The following is a 15779-nucleotide window of genomic DNA, read 5'->3' as shown; positions in this document are numbered from 1 at the left end:
ACTATTGCATTATTTAGGAAATATATTAACTAGTTTTTATCCTTACAACCATTTCTTTTAAGAAATCTCAAGGATACAAATTGGATAACTATACCCAAAGGATTTCTATTGTTGTAGTCAACTAGCGTATCTATATTGCAAAAAAAAAAAAAAACAATAGAGTCTATTTTAAAATATATTTGTACCATATATTGATCTACTTACATCTAGAGAAGTTTCCTATATTTTATTTATCATATAATTATAAGTAGACACTAAGAAAAACATATATACCCAAACAATTAGTTAACTATTGTGACCATACTATCTTTTCTATTAGGTATTAAAAAATTAAATTATCTTATTTCTCATCAACATATGTGTCACAACCCACTCTCCCCTTACCCGAATAAATTAGTACCCCACTCCACGTGGAGGGAGAATGAATCGACTTCTTGAATTAAAAATTAAGATAATGTTAATAACACCTAAAATTAACCATAAAGAACTGTTAACAAAACATAATAGGTTAGTTCCATCCATATTGTTGGAAGAGTGGTGTTAAAATAGGGTTTGGGAATAATGAAACACACATATACATAGCCAAGCAAAGGAAGGAGAACGACAAGAAGGTGAAAGTGAGGGGATTGGCAGTTGGGGAAACACAGTGACAAGGGTGGCATTCAATGAAAGAGGATAGTAGGAGGAAATGATAGTAATCAGGAGTCCTCATATTTTAGGTTCTTTCTAGTTAATGTCTTCCTCTATCTATATCTGCATTTGCTTGTGAATCTCTTGAGAAAGAATTGCTTAGTGAATGCAATTTCTTAACTTATATGCCCTGTTCTCCTAAATCATTTTTGGAAATCTACACATATTTAACGTCTGGCTTGAAATTTAGAAGAAACCCCAATTTTTGCTAGGGCTCAGGTACAGATCAATAGGAAATATTTTTAAAAATAACAATATTAACTTGGAATGTTACTACCATTCTTGCATTGTTTTTAAACCCTTACGCTGTCACTGTACATGATGATGCTTTTGAACATGGTGTCTGCCTCCATTGTTGGCGTTGCTTTAAACAAGGTGTCAAGACTGTCAAGGCTTAGAAAGACAAGACATTTACCTTTCAATGAATGTAACTACTATGTTCCTGCTTAAAAACGTTAATGCTGCTACATTGGGAATCTTATTGCCGTACTGTTGAAAACCTTAATGTTGTTAATCTTGAAATGTTATGCTGAAATTGTAACTATTGTATACATCAATGCTATTACCCTTATTTCATTCAGTTCATATTAAATTGCTATTCTTTAAAATAGTATGGTGATACTTTTCCTTTTAATGTTGGAGGCTTTATGTTGTTTTTGATGTTGAACAGTTGTCACAAGTTATTTAAAATTCAAATTTTTTTGCTTCCACTTGGTAAACATTAAAATGTTATGGCAGATAATGAATCCTGTTGATGATGTATCTTAAAAATGATTTTTGTCTTTACCTGTGGAGAACCCACACTGACATTTCACTGTAGATATAATTATAAAATGGGTTCTAAAAGTACATTGCTATTACTGTAACATTGTTACCATAAACTGGATGACATTAAATTGTTATGAGATAGGAGATTTGGACATAGAGTTTTGTACTATTCAATCTTCTTAGAATAAAATGTTACTTCACTGTACCTCAAAACCACTTTATGATTTTGAATTCTCTTGGTACTCCCTGTTTTTCCTTAAGGTGTTGCAAGTTATCTTGTCTGTTACCAACGTGTCAAGCTATGTAACACAGATAAATATATTAAGCTTAAGGCAACCATAATGGTTATTTTCTAAATATATAGATTCAACAACTAAACCATGGCTGAATCTTACTTATAGATGATAAATCTTGGACTTTTGTTTAGTTGGGCTGATCTATAACATAGAAATTGGAAGTGTAATTTTCTATAATTCATTTTAGTAGTATTGTGATGTGTTGATATTGAGCTATAACTTTTGAACCAGGACCTTATTGCAAGAAAACTTCCTAAGACTTGATGTAATTGTGTTGTTGAGAGTTACATGAAAATGTTGTTTTTGCCAATCTTATTTAAACTCAATCTATTATACCTGTAGTAGTGATAGGATTAGGCAATCTATTTTATATAAACTGTAGTAATAATGTGATCCACAATTACTTGATGGGAGTTTAATTAAGGGTTGTTGTACTAGTTTTGTCTTGTGTAGCATGATTGAACATGAAAACTTAAAGAGCTGAGTTGCTCCTTCCAGAGCTCTAAGTACAAAATGGGCTTTATACATAAATATATTAAGGAAAGTAAATTATGGAGCTTTTGATATCTTAAGTAACTAAACCTTGCTACAAGAACAATATTGCTATGATTAATTGAACTATCTGACAATTAAAACTTGTGGATTCCAATGTTCATCATTCTAGTAATTCTATGTTTAGTTAGTTGACTTGTTTCATGTGAAATAAATAATTGGATTAAGAGCATTGCCTACATTGGATTAGATATCTGGTGATATTGAACATAGAGATAAGTTAAGTGTTGATATGGAAATATTAGAGCTGATATGCCTTCCTGATGGAATTATGAGAAGACACCTATCGAGCTTTATAAATTTTCCTATATAATTAAATGTAGACTATGTGTTGCGCGATTCCATTACTCTTCTAAGTTTTACTTTTTTAGACTATCTCGTTGCTGGGATGGGTATCTTTCATGTCAAGAAAGATTCTAGGGAAGCTTGACAGCTTCGTGGTAGGGTGGAAAAGGACTCGTACAATATTCTTGCCCTTGTGTTCTTAGACAGGTTCTAGAGCTCTTTTCAGCTTGGTTGTCATGGTTAGACCACCTGGTGTCTGGTATTTGGTAATCTGGTAATGAATTTACAGTTTCTTTTTAACTTGAGTATATATATGTATATGTATCAATTTAATTAAACTTGATGATAGTTAATCAACTAATGCTAACTAGTCAATATTCAAAAGACTTCGACTCTCATTGATTTTTCCAAAATTTATGGAGATGGTTGATGTGGCATTGGTTTTGCAGGGGCAGTCCTTACAATATGCTTGACACAAATTCTTAATAATGGAACACATTTTCTGATTGTCCATGTTTACATATTTGTTCCACACAAATTCTTAATGATAGAAAGTATTATCTAATTGTCCACGTGTAGAGATCTATTTCACACAAATTCTTGATGCTATGGTACATAATAAAAGAAAATCCTATAAAAAAAAATGTCACCATCATTATCCAACAATTCATCTGATCAAATAAAATCAAATCTTATGACTACAATACTTTCCTTTAAGAAAGATTAATTGAAATAAAAATTATCCTAGATACACATTCCAAAGATAAGATCTTACAAGAATAATCTCAAATAAAAATTAGATCCTGTAAAAAAATATTAATTTTCTAATATGATAATTCTAAAATGATATTTTCAGCTACATTTTAAAGAATAGAGCCACATTTTATCATCTCACTCTTTTATATGAAAGTCACATTTATTGCCTTGCAACATTGTCTATCAAAGATTAAAGGTTTTAGCTTTGTTTCAAGTGTCGAGCATGCCACTTGGGAACATTATTCAAAGTTAAAATAACATAGTTATGCTTTAAGACATACTATTAGTTCTAATAACATCTACTAATTGTAGCTAGACTACTTTTATTAGATTTGGTTAGTGCAACTAAGAAAATTGTAGACCATTGCATGCTTTCAATATTGATCCCTATTAGAAAGGAAGTTGGATCGATTTGAGGAAATTGAAGGAGTTTTCCCCGTGACTTTCTTGGAGTGCTTCCCTACAACTTCTTCATTCATCTTACTAAATTGGACCTCTTCATGGCTGTCTTTCCACTAGTATTGATCTCTTTCTTATGGTTTGATTCTATTTTTTTGCAGAGTTGTGTTTATTTTTCTTATTGTTTGTGCTCCAATTATTTGTCTTTTTTTAAAATAAATTGTTTCCCTTCGCCTCACATTTACTAGGCCAAGAGCTCAACCTTTAATGCCTTTTAGTTTAAGGAGTTTTCTTTGCCCTAAGTGATAGGTGGTCAATATTAATGAAGACCCTAGTAGACAATGTTATTTTATCTAAGATAATATTTTTCCAAAGTGATTTTGATTTCCATAATGTTAAGACCTAGAGGATACTCTATAGAGTCGTCTTTGTTGTAAATGATTCTTCTACTCTCTTATCACTATCTATAACCTTCAATAGAAGATTCATGAAAACTAAGGCAATTGGATCCAAAGAATTATTGGGGGCTACAAGTGACAGAAGTGAAGATGGAATCATCCTCCAAAATAGAGACCATTGATACAAATCATAGGGTAAGATTCTAGGAGAGTGTGAAATTGGACTCATTAATCAAAGGGGTGCAATTTACTATACTACATTTTATACTTCATTAGAACACATGGGTTTTATTCAAAACTTGCAAGTGAAATCCAAATTAGGATTGACTATAAAATCACCATGAGGCATGATAGTAAAGTATAAACAAGACTCCTTTTGTCATACCAAATTAGACATTCTTCTTTTGATTATGAATATCAACAAAGGCACAATAGAAGCATCCATAGCCAAACTACAATAAACACCAAACAATGTTGAATTCATCCTTAACATGAACAAATCATGTCTAGAGAAAGTGATCTAATAGAAAATTATCTATATTTTAAAACTTATTTATTTATTATATGATGATCCTTCTACTAAAAATGTCAACATTTCTTATTTATATAGCTATCAATCATCAATGTTTTTAATACCCTTTTTTATATTTAAATCTCGTAACTAGTAATAAATAAAATGTTGTATTTCATATTAAGATATTATTAAAAATAAACTTATTAATATATTTGATTATAGAATATCATTTCAGATATATTGATATTATCTTTTATATAAACTAATGATTTTTTATAATACTTTGAAATTTAAAAAATACTATGAATTTTTTAAAATTATATATGTAAATAAATAAATATATTTATATTTTAAAATTAGATAATTTAAATTCATAATAATTTATGCCTTTATTCTAAATCTATGTCTAATAAAAACAGATTTAATTATACTAACTTCACTAAAATTTAATTCCTTATATATTAACCTTGATCGTAACTTGAGTTTTAGATCCTAAATTACTTTCAAAAACAGTTTTTCTTCAACTTAAATAACCAACTCTTATCACATTATATAATAATGTATTCCATGGATATATATTTACAGATTAATAAGGCCATTAGAAAGAACATTATGCTGATTACTGTGATACCATACTGTACAGTTGAAAATAAACATTATTTTAACATGTGAATACGTTGCCATCTGAGAATCTAATGAGACAGATTTCTTGGAGGCATTTTGTCAAATAACTGGCCGGCCTTTCTCTCTGTCCACATTTGTATCTGCAACATCTAGCAAATGAGTTTATCTTTAACAGGCATGGAGAATGATCTAATAACCTCTATTTTTAACAGGCATGGAGAATGTTTATCTTTGCAGTTTGAGGTGGTTTATCTTTACTCCCGCATATTGCATTTTGCCGAAAATTCTAAAGCCTTTTCAAAAATATCGGTTTTGCTCAAACAAAATGAATAAATAACGTAGGCTCTTACATTTTACCAGGCAGGGCCTAGGCAGTTTGGAACTCTCTTCTCTCTGTGCAACCATCTCACAAGAATACCCGCGTCTTCTACATTACATATGTTTATTTTAAGTTTTATACCGATGGGCGGTAATGAAAATTCAAATTTCAAATTTGGCACGCACGGACAGTTAAGGGCAAACGGAAGAGGGATGTATTACGGAGTTCTATTGGGAGATGTGGGCCCGAGAACCCAACCTGTCAGCTTTGAGTGTGCCGGTTAAGCCCGGCGCCGTTGGCTTTGACTTATGTTAAATTATAAGTAAATCATGTTTGCTTGTTATCTTCTTTTTTCACTTGATCTCCCAGTCCAATTGGATAAACCACCATCCAACGTGTTGGTTATGTATTCCGTAGATAAAAAATATTAGTTCGTATGTTGCTTTCTAAATCACGAGGAGTCCAACTGTACATCTTATACAATGAATATTTTGTACAGCTAAAAAGAATATAGAATCAATACAAGATGCGGACGGGTACGAATCCTACCTTCTCTGTCTTATCTTAACGCCCAATTATGACAATCACTTTTCTGACCCCATCTTCAATTATATGTTGCGCAACAAGGTTTCTGAATTTGAAGATTTCAAACAATCTTTTTTATTATTTTAATAATAACCTTTATTTGCGAATAATGGCAAAACAATCAAAACTATTAACACCACGATCAGTCTTCCTCTCAAAGCCTCCCCTCATCTTCAGGCTTGGGAATTTGTCGAAAGGCCGTATATGAACAAAAAGAGATAATTGTGACCTATTTTTCAAACAAAGACGGTGATATTCCCATATTGAAATCCTCGTCCTATGACCCACTTGCAATATCGAACTGTCTAAACTACCATTCCGGAACATGATAAAGTTATTATTATTTTTTATAATAAAACGAGGATAGCATGCTATAAGCCTGTACCTAGCTACCTATACTTTATTTGTTCTTCTCCTCACAAATATAAATGTGGAGGCTGAGGCGGCCTTCCCAAGAACACAATGATGGATGAATCTGCAAGCTGTTTCCTCCTCCCGTCTCTGGCAGAGGATGTCGCATGGCAGTGTCTTGTCAGACTGCCTCGTCGAAACAGAGCAATCGCCTCCTGCGCTTCCCGAGCGTGGGCGAATGCTTGCAAAAACGCATCTTTCATCACATCTCTCCGCCGCTCTCTCAATCTCCCAACGGAATTCTGTGTCTTCATTGGAGTCTTTGACAGCAGATTCGACGGAGATGAGTACGTGCGTGCAAATGAGCGCATCACGAAATGGCTGCTTATTGACCCTCTCAGCCTCAAGCCCACTATTTTACCCAATCCCCTCTCTTCTCCTTCAATTTCCATGGAAATTATGAATCTGTGCAGCGCAGCCGCCAATGATGAGCTCTTTCTACCACAAGTGATCAATCGGACAGAAGAAGAAGGAGGGTTTTGTTCATACGATATCCGAACGGGCCGCTGGCAATCGGTAAAATTGCCCCCGGGAAAACGCTGCAGGAAATTTTGCTGTGCCGGAATGGATGGATTCGTTTACCTTTGCGGCGGGGTGATAAATTTCAGCGGAGAAGCTTCTAGAAGCGCTTTTCGGTACGACAGCCGAAACAATGAATGGGAGAAGCTGCCAGACATGATCATGCCGAGAATTAATTGTGCAGGTGTGTGTCTGGATGACAAATTCTACGCCATTGGAGGATATTGTCATTCACCTGGAGGTTTTCCCGAGATTCATGTTTCCGCGGAGAGATTCGATCCCGAGACCGGTCAGTGGACGCTGCTTCCCAATTTCTGCGCAAACGGGTTAAGATATGCGGAGGATTCGGCCCTCACTACAGGATTTGATTTTGCTACTGTGGATAAAAAAAGGCTTTTTGCAATTAAATCGGAGTCGAATGAGGTGATGGAGTTTGACGGTGAGGAGGAGGAATGGAGGCATTTGGGATTCATTGGAGGCGTTTGCGAGATGCGTGGTTGTGGGACTGATTACAAAATCCTGGGCGTTGGAAGTGAGCTGTGGGCGATCCATCTTACGGCGGGGAAATCAATGAGGATTTACTCGTGCAAGCCGGGAGAATCGGATGGCTTAGAATGGAGGCAGATTGAAGTTTCAGGATTGGAGAGATTCGATCATGTTTTAACCGGCACCATATTGGAAGTATAGGTAATAACGATCGAGTTGCAGGTTTTAATGCAATTGAGAGTTGTAATATAACTCTCTTCTACCTGCTTAGTTTGTCCAATGTTGCTTGGATATGATTATTATAGTCGTAGGGAAACTTCCGTTTGGGAGGATTTTATATTTCCAAAGATGTAAAATAATATCACTTTGTAATATGTACTTGTCGATCAATCCAATTAGACGTTTGGTGTTATTTGAAGTAGAAACTCAACCAATAATTATGTTATACATTGGGCCGCGCCTGAAATGAATGAATCAATCTACGTATTTAGTACCTCGTGGAAAAGGCGCTTCGGGAGTGTGATGATCTCGGAGAGTTGCGTGAAAGTATAAAAGGGAGGCCACCATGCTCAATGGATAATGTTTAATGATTGAGTCATGGATATATTAAATTGCTGGGGGACATTCGATTTCGTGTCAAGTGAGGCCACCATGCTCATTGTTGGTTTTGTATTTTCTTTCTATCTTCCTTTCTTTCGCGTCGCAACAGACCTCGTCCTTCCGTTGCATTCTTATTCCAATCACAACTAAATGACGGATTGACGGGTTGACGGGAGGGCTAATTATAAAAAAATGGCTTTCCAAAAAAAACAATACGAAACATACATAATTATAGTATGGGCGTTGGCTTATCTCTAATAAAATGCACCAAAAATAAGAAAAGTCAAACATGATTCTTTTGCAGATTCATAAAAATATAGCAAAATTTTCTCAAAAAATTTGTTGTTTTCGATCACAAAATATACATATCATGAAGATCAAATGTTGAAAATTTCATTGTGTTTTCATTTAAAAAAAATTTAGTCAATGGTGCAATTTGTAAGGAGTATAGCCACGCTCATTTAAAAATTTTAATTTTGATATTATTTGTAAATATAATAATGGGCATGCCTCTATGTTAATTTATGAGATGAAGATGGCTTCGAGCTAGCTAGTATTGCTGATGATCAAATGACTTTTGATGATGCGCTTGGAAAACTTATGCATGATATCAAAGATGAAAATGGTCTAAGCGCTGAGAACCTACATATCTACTCTCAGATTTTGGACTTGAAAAAAGTAGTTTGGATGGAAGGCCCACTTGGATGGACTACATGGATAGATAAAGTTGATGATATTCTGCCCTAGTGGGCTTTTGCTCTTCCATACTTGTTTTTACCTTATTTTCACGTTTTAACCCCATGCGGTTTGTTACTTGATACTCTCCAATTGGTAGGTCAAGGCTAAGCCTCCCTTCTTTTTGGTGCTCTCTTTTAGAACTCTCAATTATTAATACAAAAAAATATAATAATAGTACTAATTTTTTAAATAAAAAATATTAAAAAAACTAATAGTACTAATTTTTTTAAATATATATTTTACTATATATGTTTAATATTATTTTTGATTAGAAGAGGCAGTTAAAGGCTCTAAATCTGAGTAACAAAAAAGTAAACAACATTCAAGTCTATCTTGGGCCACTATAGCCAAGCAATAGAGAAGACATGACCAACCCAAACAACCAATGCCCTACTATTCAACAAAAATAATAAAAAACTAGCATAAGTCCAAAGTAAACAATAACATTTATTTTAATGCTTTTGGTTTTCGATTGTCTCAACGTTTTGGATCACACTTTATGATCCATCCTAGTGTGATCCAAAACATTGACATGATTGAAAACTAGAAGCATTAAAATAAATCAAGTTGGATTGTGGAAAACTGATATTCTTAAACAGTAACATCCCAAACAACTAAACTACTACTACTTAAAACACATTAAAGTTTTCTAGCCAAATCTGAGCTAAAACCCCAAGTTCTAAAAAGAGATACCATAATTTTTTCTCAAGATAAACATAGAAGAGAAAATGGAAACTAAGTAAAACCAAAAAACATTAAAAGTTCTAAACATAGTATCCAAAATCAAGACATACACAAAATAGATATAGCCCAAACAACTAGGCTTTCTTGATATTTTCTCAGTCATTAACGAGGATTTTGAGATCCTTTGGCTAGTTCACAACATCATCAAGGCCTTTCTCTTCTTCCTTCTTGTCCTCAATTAGTAGACAAGACTTGCTTAGCTTCCTTCTTTTTGTGATAGGTCCAAAGACCACCCTCTTCATTGATAGGGAGGTTGGATGAGTCACTTACTGACTCATGCTCTTAGCCTTCTCACAAGACTTCTAGGGTGATTCTTCCTCACCACTTTCCACCTATAGGACGTTGACTTGCCTAAGGATCCCTTGGTCTCACTAGCCAACCCAACTATAAAGAAAGATCATTCTATCAAGCCAAAACATGATGCATTCATACTCCTTCACCCTAGCCCTTAAAGCAAACAATAGGGCTCACAACCCCAAAATCTTGAACTAGGCGTTGCATTGGAGGTATTCAAAAAACACTTTTACTCAACCAATTAGGTATACTAGACATTCCACCAAGTTCACTTTCCCATCTGATCTGTTACTTTCTTCACAAATAGGCCTAATAGACTAGGAGCCTCAATTAGGTCTTCTATAGTGAGAAAACATGATTTTTCTGCTATGCCTTCCAAAGTAACCCTGCAATATTTTTTAGGTTTCTTGGTCCATTTGGCATCCCCTTAAATATTTTTGGGGTTTTGATGTCGTACTCTTCTATCCATTACCCTAACCCAAATTAGGTGAAAATAGGGCTTTTTAGGTTTAACTGGCTAGTCCACCAAGAAAGTTTTTTTTGGGATTGTTATTAGATTGGTGTGGACCTCTCTCCTTCATGGAATGATGGCAAGACCTTCTCCTTTGATATCTAAAAGGAATTTGGACTCTAGCTTTACTCCTCTACAAGCAATGCACACTTCAATGTGGTCTTCCGTAGCCTAACTCACCCTAGGCCAAGACCTTAAAAATGTTTGCTCTACATTTAAGGGCCCTTGCTTCTATCTCCAAGAGGTTGTATAGATTAAAGAGTGGGGAAGTGAGTTAGAGATCCATCTTCAAGAACTGCCTAGACAAAACCAATGACAATGTGGAATCAAAGTAATTTAAAAGGTAATAAAACTATTCAAAACTCTTATCTACCAGCACACAGATTCAAGAAAACATGCAAACCAAAATATTTTCAAGTGATAGTATGTATCTTTCACACCTAATTACCTACTACCATACAAAACTCAAAAAATGCTCACAAAATGCTTTAGTATGATATTTGCAAAAACACACCATTCGTACAATGGACTTCCAACACTGCACATAGGTCTTCTCCAGCCTTATATAGGGTGGTTGGGTAGTTATAGACTCTTTAGGACTCCTTCCCAATAATTTGAAACTCTTTTGCAAAAAGTTTCTCAAGCAAATTTTGAAAGTTGCATAGTTACACAATGCAACTTTTACAACTTTATGCAATTTTTTACCAATTTGGTCAAATGACCTTTCCATCTCCTCAAACTTAACCACAAATCCCAAGTATGGTAAAAACCTCACCCTAGCTCTTCCTATGCCCTATTGGCCTCATGATGACATCATCATCATGCCTTGTGCCAATTAGAGGGCATTACAACTTCCTAGCCCCTAACTAGCACTTGCACCAGAAAGAGGTGCAAGGGGTACGCCGATAGGTTTTATTAAAAAATAAAATTGAAGATATGTCAAATTCAAGAAAAGAATTTAAATTGTTAGCATATAATTAATATTTTATATAGGATAGAAGCATATATACATTTTTTGAAATATTTTTTCAATTGTAAATACAAAAGGATTGAAAATCATAAATGAAGCTTCATATTGCATAAGGAAGTGTATACAAGGAAGATTTTGATTGTTGATATAGTTGGAAATTTATGTAAAAGAGAAGCATGTGACATATAATGAATTTTATATAATAAGTTTATTTATGCTCTTCCAACATGACCCAATTGGAAAATAGCTAAATAGCATCTTAAATAAGAAATTAATTACAAATTAGAATGTGGCACTTATTTTCTTAAATTGTACAAAATGATTGACTAAATATAAAATAAAATAAATTGTACTTAGTCAATGTGTAAATTTTTTTATCTCCACAAATCAATGAAAAATGTCAAAACTTGTGTGAATAAATTAAAATCTCAATATGTAACAGGATTGAGGATTGATATGATTGTCATAGGATAACTAGAAATATATAGTAGAATTGATTTATTTAAGAAAAACAATGATGCACAAGACCACAGTAGAGAATAATTGGGTTCTTGCCAACTTGGATTTGAATTTGATCAAAATTGAATAAGTGAAGAATAAGTGAATTGACAATAGTATACATTTCTATTCACTTACAAGTGACCTCTGTCCAAAAATGATGTCGCTTTTCCAGCTCTATCAAGCATATTAAATAAAATAAGGAAAATGTATCACTTAATAATGGCATTGCTATTATAGATGATATAGCTCAAAATAGTCTACAAGTCAAGGTTGCCAAAGAAATCTATTCTGTATGTTCAAGAGTTTGAAAATTAATATAATAAATAGTTTACAAGTCAAGCTTGTGATGTAAAATAGTTTGCATCTACCTACCAATGAAGTCTAGTTGATGAGATATAAAATAAGTTTAGCTTTATACCTACAACTGGTTAATTATCAACTTTTTTTTTTGTTGCCATCTACTTTTGAATGAACAGAGTGTCATTCTCATTTTTATGCATGATTGCTTCATAACATGTCAATGGAAGAGGAATAATAATTTTTTTTTCTTAGACTGCAATGGGAATGACCTAGGAAATTGAACATCAGATATAGAAGTTTAATAATTGTTTTATTTTTTAGAAAATAAAGTTTTTATAATTTATTTGTCAAAAATATTATTCTAAAAGATTTATATCTACCTCTTAAGCATTGAAAACATAAATTTCAGAGCATTGTCAACCACATCCTCTAGCACAAGCATCGTTTATTTTAATTTATGCTACAATGACTTTAGATAGAATGCGGCATGTCCATTAGCCAGTTCCCACTGATATTGTGCAATATCCTATGGCCATGTCTCTTATGGTGGCATATAACAGGAAAGGACAAATGGCAGGTGGCTCTCCAAGCGTTATCTACATGCAACACTTCAACAAGCCATGCGTTTAAGACTGATCAATGGTTTTATATTATTGTGATTTCCATTCATTTTTGCCTACAAATTTTAGAGTATTTTTTGTTGTTTCTCTGTGTTATGCTTTTTATGTTAGAAATGCCAATGCTGTAAGTTATAAGGAAATGAGTATGCGCTTGATTATGCTCATATAGCCTATGCATATATTGATTGGAGGATGAATGCATTTATGTTATGTTTAATTTGATTTTAGAAATTACTATTGTGATTTACAGAGTTAGTTGCACGGGTATATTTTAGCCTAGATCCCATCTACAAGCACTTTTTCACATGTAGGAAATTGGGACCATGTCATTACACAAATATTGAGTTTTTTTGCAGGTTGTTTCCCTCCCATCTCTGTATTTTGTATCTGCCCAATCTTCTTACTTCATAATTAAGTAGTATTTCATTGTTATAATATTATCATTTTGCCTTGGTACTACGGATGAACCCTTTGATTAGATTCCTCTTTGATTTCCTTCTCTTAGGTGCCTTTGATGACATTGAAGATTCCTTTTCCTCTACCTCTTCAAATGGACCTCTCTATGAAATGGATTCTCTCACAGTCCACCATCCATTCAAGTAAGTTTTGTCTTTCTATCTTTCTTTTGTGCTCTCTTATTTTGATGATAGATCAGGGATACAAAAATTACATACACAATCTAATACAAAAGAACTCAAATGTAAGTTCCATCTGCTTGCAAATATAAACAAATCAAGATGGTATACTGTTTATTTGGGGATTTTTTTTGGTACTAGTTTCTTGGTAAATATGCAATTAGTCATTGGGTATCCTGTTTTAACTTCAATTTTTTGTCCTATCATGAGAATGTGGTTTCAACTTTCTATCATTTTTTTTTCTCTTAACTGCAATTTTTGTTGGGTTTGATAAATCTACAATAGCATTTCTTTTGGTTTTAATTGTGCATATTTTCAATTTATGTCTTTTTCCCTAAACTAATTTCTTTCCTTACCTCATTTTTTAGATTAATTTTACAGTGCTATCTAGACTCTGTGGTTTTCCATGAGATTGTTGATGACTAAATATGATTGAAAAACATATCATAATCAAAACTAAAAATAATCATACAATTCTTCACTAGGCTTATCTGTTATGTTTGTTTTGGGGCTTTGTTCTTGTACTAGTTTCTTGTTTTATCTGCAACTATTCACTATGCTTCCAAGGTTTGTCAAGTCATGTTAATTTGGTTTTGTATAATTTATTATTTCATCTATCATTCCTTTTTTGGAAAGAACCTTTTTTTGTTGGGTTTTGCTGAATCTGCAATTCAATTGCTTCTTTTGCTTATAATTGTTAATATTTTTCCCCATATTTGTTTGTCTGCACCGAATAAATTTTCTTAGCCATTTAATAGTACAATCTAAGGATCTTTTCATGTTACATTTTTCTACAATCCAATCTTTATCTCCCTCATTTCCATCATAGATACAAAAATTAAACTTAGGTTGAAATCTCAAGATTAACTATACGTCTTTATTTTCAATCCCACAATAATTTAACAAATTACAATAATTTTACAACTTGATTTTAAAGAAAAATACCAAAAGAAAAATAAAGAAATAAAATTCCAGAACCAAAGTTTACAAGCTAAATATTGTCACACAAGCTTCAGTGACAACCTCTCTGTAATTAAGTTTACCTTGCCCGACATAGCAAGCTTAGCTCCAAAAACATCGTTCAACACAGTTGTGGAAAGCAAAGATGCTTCCAGAATCTCTAATGCCTGAAAATAAAATGTTCACATCTTACCATAATCAAATCGAAGGAAACAAAAATCTTAAAAATCTAGTAATAGTTAGTACACCCATTAATTTGCCCCATAAACAATTCAAATAAAACAAAGTAAACCTCACCGTGTTGCGATCAACAATTGCAATATGCTCTTCAAGTTCTGTCAAATCTTTAATATTGAGCTGATTGAGGAGTGCTATACTTGTGATAGTTGAGCTCCCCTTTATCTTCAAGTCATCGGTTATGATAAACATAAGCATCTCCTTCACATAACCGATAGTTTGGCCGCTGCTGCTTTCGCTAGCTTGATTGACAATACTAGTATTCTGGCGCAGCTGAATGAGGCAGTTGATTGGATTTCCACAGATACACATATATGTGATGCTGGTGCCTATATTGTGAGTTGTGCTATCACGTGAATTATAACGCCCCATATTAGAGCAAACGTAATAATTTGCGCCTCCAATCCTGAGAGAGGTATTAAAGTAGGAGGTTATAAAATTGGGGTCCAACAGTTGGGATTTATCAATGCCCATAAATTCAGAGGGAATTTTTTCCATGCTCTCATACAGTTTGGAGACTGACCCTTATTCTTGTCTACCATTTTTAAAGCAGAGGTGTGATTCTAGAATTTTATGGTAGATAGTAATGGAATGATGGCAGTTTCTAAAACAATAGATAGATTATTAGCTCTCAAGGATCGAGCGAGAACAAAGACAGCCAATTGAAATTGTAGTCAAGCAAAGGAGGGAGGTGATGCATAGTAGATAGATCAAGAAATGCTCTAGCGATTCGAACTCTAAGTTTCTCTAAGCAAAGACTGAAGCGGACATCCATTCGCAACTGCCTTTCACATACGCATTAGTAGAAAACCTTCCACTTCACATCTACACCATTTTCACCGCTTAGACACAAAAGGCATGAATAGACAAAGCTTTAGCATTAAATGAAACATTTAATCTGAACAAACATCAAATCTTCGTTCACAGTAAAAGCTTTCTTAAATAGACAATCCAGTGAATCTGCTGATCTATAAAATGCTTGCAAAATGTGAAGAAGCTCTGAAAAAACTCATTTACTTTAAAGCTTTAGACATTCAACAAACTTTAAAGTGCATCGAAAATGAGAA

The 15779-nt window shown here is 33.5% G+C and overlaps 2 protein-coding genes across 2 annotated transcripts; one reads left to right on the top strand and one right to left on the bottom strand.

Annotated features, from left to right (window-relative positions):
• Window positions 1–6592: 6592 nt before the first annotated feature.
• Window positions 6593–8014, top strand: LOC149571050 (F-box/kelch-repeat protein At1g22040-like). The gene has a single exon (XM_089812622.1). It carries the CDS (start codon window positions 6649–6651, stop codon window positions 7801–7803), a length of 1155 nt encoding a protein of 384 aa, XP_089668748.1. The 5' UTR covers window positions 6593–6648; the 3' UTR covers window positions 7804–8014.
• Window positions 8015–14516: 6502 nt separating this feature from the next.
• LOC149571049 (uncharacterized) lies at window positions 14517–15512 on the bottom strand. The gene is made up of 3 exons (XM_089815674.1): window positions 15509–15512; window positions 14773–15236; window positions 14517–14642 (listed from the first exon to the last, which is right to left on the bottom strand). The coding sequence occupies exons 1-3, from the start codon at window positions 15510–15512 to the stop codon at window positions 14517–14519; spliced, it is 594 nt and encodes a 197-aa protein (XP_089671800.1).
• Window positions 15513–15779: the final 267 nt, after the last annotated feature.

Source organism: Cupressus sempervirens, chromosome 2, assembly GCF_028749045.1.
Source record: "Cupressus sempervirens isolate cs-2001-9-10 chromosome 2, ASM2874904v1, whole genome shotgun sequence".
NCBI lineage: Eukaryota > Viridiplantae > Streptophyta > Pinopsida > Cupressales > Cupressaceae > Cupressus > Cupressus sempervirens.
The sequence above is the reverse complement of the archived record's forward strand: the minus strand, read 5'-3'. Positions and strand labels throughout refer to the sequence as shown.